Raw genomic sequence first — 3,579 nt, forward strand, 5'->3', positions numbered from 1 at the left:
CACAGAATTAATATAGATTTATAAAAATCTACTCATAATTTAATATATTAAGAAGGATTAAAAAATCTTTTAAATACTTTCATTAAATAATTGAAATGAGTTTTGTAAAACTTAGAAAAAGTAGTATGAAAATGAAATAAAATGTCCTCGAAGTTTAAAATTGGTAAGTCGTTGGTGGATTAGAATAGATCGATGTACTTAACTTCCGCATTCGTAAACTTCGTTCATTTGTATTTAGGTAATATGTCAGAATAAGATTAAGAGATAATAAGGCCGACCATTTAGGAACTTCTGAAAATTAGAGAAGGCTCTTGTATTTATGTTTACCGTGAATGAAATAAGATTCTCTACCAATATATAAGTTTATTACTATTCTCTACTAGAATCATCGTTAAATTAGCTGTGATCCTGTACCGACCAGGAAGGAATGAATATAGTGGAAAAGCTAGTATTATATGTGATGGTTATATAGTTTGGAAGTATACATGATGATATTGTGAAAAAGTTGTATTGCTTTCCAAAACACCAGTTTTTTTTAACTTCTGGATTGGAAGGTTTATATTATTGAGTAATGAGTAAGAACGGACTACAAACAAAGCTAAAAACTTAATTTAATCCCAACAAAAGAGAAAATGAACTGTGCAACCACACCGTTCAAACAACATAGTAAATGATTTCACGGAATGAAATGATGAAGAATGAGATGCTTGCGAAAACCACATGTTATTAGACAGTGGTTACGGCGGCCATGAAACGCTGTGTGTCACCGGAGGGTGGTTAAGCGATTTTCTGGGCTCAATTCAATAGAGTTATTCAGGTGAAATGGCAACTTTCGTAGCCATTGATCAGCATTAATGAAATTTTTACTCAAAAATGGCTTGGCCTCGACGTCAGTGAGGTTATGCGACCATGGAACTCTTCCAGTCCTGTTTGCTCCAGGACCATAGCATTTGTATTCCCCATAGAACACGGTCCTGCAAAACAGAAAGAGAATCAATATCAGTAACATTCGAATATGTTTGCTCAGATCAATCTAATTAGTTATGTATTCATTAGGGTTAAATAAAAGAATTATATCTATATGTGAGATTTTTTTGGAGTTTGAGTTGGACTTTTGACTGGCTAAAATTTTATGGTCAATTTTTTTTATTGTTTAAACTAATTTTTTTAGTATATATAAATCCATCACTCTAAAAAAACCCTTAAAACATTTCCAATGTAAAAATTCATCACCCAAATTCCAAGAAATCTATATGAAAACCAAAATACTTCTCCAAACAACCAACCTTAAACTAGATGTGTGATTGCCCATGCATGGACCATGTGTATTATTTCTTCTGGCAAGAGAATAGTGATTACCCATGCATGGACCATGTGTATTCTTTCTGCTGGCAAGAGAACAGTGTCTTACTTATTTTTGGTGCTATCGTTCCAGTTGTCCCATCCTTGACGAAAGATAATGTCATCAAAGTACGTACGGGCAAACACCACTCTTGCGAAAGCATCCCATGGCCTGCCGAGGTACACCATTCCAGAGCCATTTACACTGCAGTTAATAAAGTTGAACCCTGACACTCCCGATGGAGAGGATCTCTTCTGAGCTGTAATTGCGCCAACGCTCTTAGGGATTGCATGCAGATGGCATGTCTGCGTTAAGATGATAACAAAGATATGATATCTATGACTTTTGAAACAGTAAAACAATCTAAATACTGATTATGATTAGCTTTAGTTTACCTCATAGATTGATTGCCCATCACCGCATATGAAATCAGTGGCTCCTTCAATGAAACATTTTTTAAAGTAATGCCTTCCAAAATCATCATACAAAGTGTCCTGATAACCTAGAATTTTGCATTCATAAAATGCAGACCGATCTCCGGAAATTCTTAGAGCCACAGCTTGAGCTCCGGGACCATACGAATTCTTCGTGTTACAAGTTTTATGGTATGTATATTTCTATAGTTAGTATACAGTAAGTTGAAAATTTCCACAAACCTGTGTATTATGTTTGAAAACTTTATATTTTGGGTGAACACTTCACCTGGTACTAAATTTTAAGAATAGTAAACTTCATTAATAATAAATAAAGTATTTACCTGAAATCTCAACCTCAAACATTCTCGTTGAGAGTATTTTCCAGAAACTCTCAACGAGAATGTAACAAGTTATAAGCAATCATATACGAGGAATTTGAGAAGTTATAATCAAATACCTGGAATGTGATATATTGGGCATTAAAATCGGAAGCATCGACAGACATAGATGCAGATGAAAAAGTCCCGGTTTCACTATCAGCATGATCATTCCAAGTAATAATAGTATTGTCAGCTTCACTGCCACTCATAATTATGAATGGCTTATCTGCAGGAATATTCACCTTCTCCCTGATAACATTTAAGGAAGATACAATTCAATATTTCACAACTCCCAGAAAAACTAATTAATGTTCTTATTTCTATCTCTAATGTCTTCCATCAGAACCCATGAATTATTTCTATCTTCAATTAATGAAAAAAAAATATATATATATATAATCAAAGATGATTGAAATTTCTAGTTGTATAAACCTACGATCCTTTTAAGATTTGGGTTCATTGCCTACTAACCTATAAATTCCAGGTTGGATACTAATCAAAGTGAGTTTGCTGTTATGTTTTGGAACTGCATCAATGGCGCTTTGTACCGTTGTGTAATTTCCTTTATTTTTATCCTTGTCCACCGTCAAAACAAGAACATCATCAGTATAAGTAAAAGAATTATCGTGTAGAGCCAACCTTTTCTGTACGGTGCTGACATATCCAGATTCATGGAAATCCTTTATCCAATAATTGTCTCTCACAGTATAGCGCTTAGATACGGTGCCAATAGAATAAGCATAATGCATGAATAATGCATGAAACAGTGTCAGAAACAAACATTGCACAAACAATTTCTTATAGTAGGCCATAAGTATTAAAACAACAATAGATTAAAATCAGATTTGGAATAAAATATTAGATATTTTAGCAAAACTCTTAACTGACACAGTGATTTCAGAATGAAGATTTAAATAAAAAGCTAGAAAATCTAAAGTTTCAGTATATTGGTGGGAAATCTATTATTTGTAAATCTATTCTAACCCCCCAATACTTCAAAGGCCAGAGTCGTAGTCAGAGTGAGTCAGAGTTAATGAAGAGAGCAATAAAATATTTCAAAATCTAACCAATAAGATCGAAGTTAAACAATGGACATTATTATCAATAAAATTTTGTAAAATATACAATTAAATTCAATATTTTCTAAATTACATTCTAAGACAACTTTCTGCAGCTAACAATCTTTCTATTTAAATTGACCCATGGTTTCCGCCTTTTCATCTTTCTTTCTATTTAAATTGTTCCATGGTTTCTATTAGCAGCCATAGAAAAGTCAATCGAGCTATTCTCCACGGCTTGGCCATGCCAACTGTTTTTAATGATGGCCATGTTGCATTTTCTGTTTCTAATTTCTAGATTTTTCTTCTAATAAATAATATCGAGGCCAGGTTGTATTCGCTGTTTCTAATTTCTAGGCTTTAGCAGGTGCTTGCAGAAGCGG

General features: G+C 33.4%; 1 protein-coding gene across 1 annotated transcript; it reads right to left on the reverse strand.

Moving 5' to 3' along the window:
• Nucleotides 1–763: 763 nt before the first annotated feature.
• Nucleotides 764–2,887, reverse strand: LOC149235501 (putative pectinesterase 11). Its single transcript, XM_089368565.1, has 5 exons — nt 2,610–2,887; nt 2,216–2,387; nt 1,738–1,926; nt 1,412–1,647; nt 764–974 (listed from the first exon to the last, which is right to left on the reverse strand). Exons 1-5 carry the CDS (start codon nt 2,885–2,887, stop codon nt 764–766), a joined length of 1,086 nt encoding a protein of 361 aa, XP_089224691.1.
• Nucleotides 2,888–3,579: the final 692 nt, after the last annotated feature.

This window comes from Pinus tabuliformis, chromosome 8 (assembly GCF_031772625.1).
Source record: "Pinus tabuliformis cultivar Carrire ecotype Pingquan chromosome 8, CPIR1, whole genome shotgun sequence".
Classification (NCBI taxonomy): domain Eukaryota; kingdom Viridiplantae; phylum Streptophyta; class Pinopsida; order Pinales; family Pinaceae; genus Pinus; species Pinus tabuliformis.

What these genes read in the sequence shown, in the direction of transcription:
- LOC149235501 (XM_089368565.1), bottom strand. Translation starts at nt 2,887, where the DNA reads ATGCATTATGCTTATTCTATTGGCACCGTATCTAAGCGCTATACTGTG. An exon ending in CCCAATATATCACATTCCAG is followed by an intron (nt 1,927 to 2,215) that starts GTATTTGATTAT and finishes TGTAACACGAAG; the next exon opens with AATTCGTATGGTCCCGGAGC. An exon ending in AACGATAGCACCAAAAATAA is followed by an intron (nt 975 to 1,411) that starts GTAAGACACTGT and finishes TCTGTTTTGCAG; the next exon opens with GACCGTGTTCTATGGGGAAT.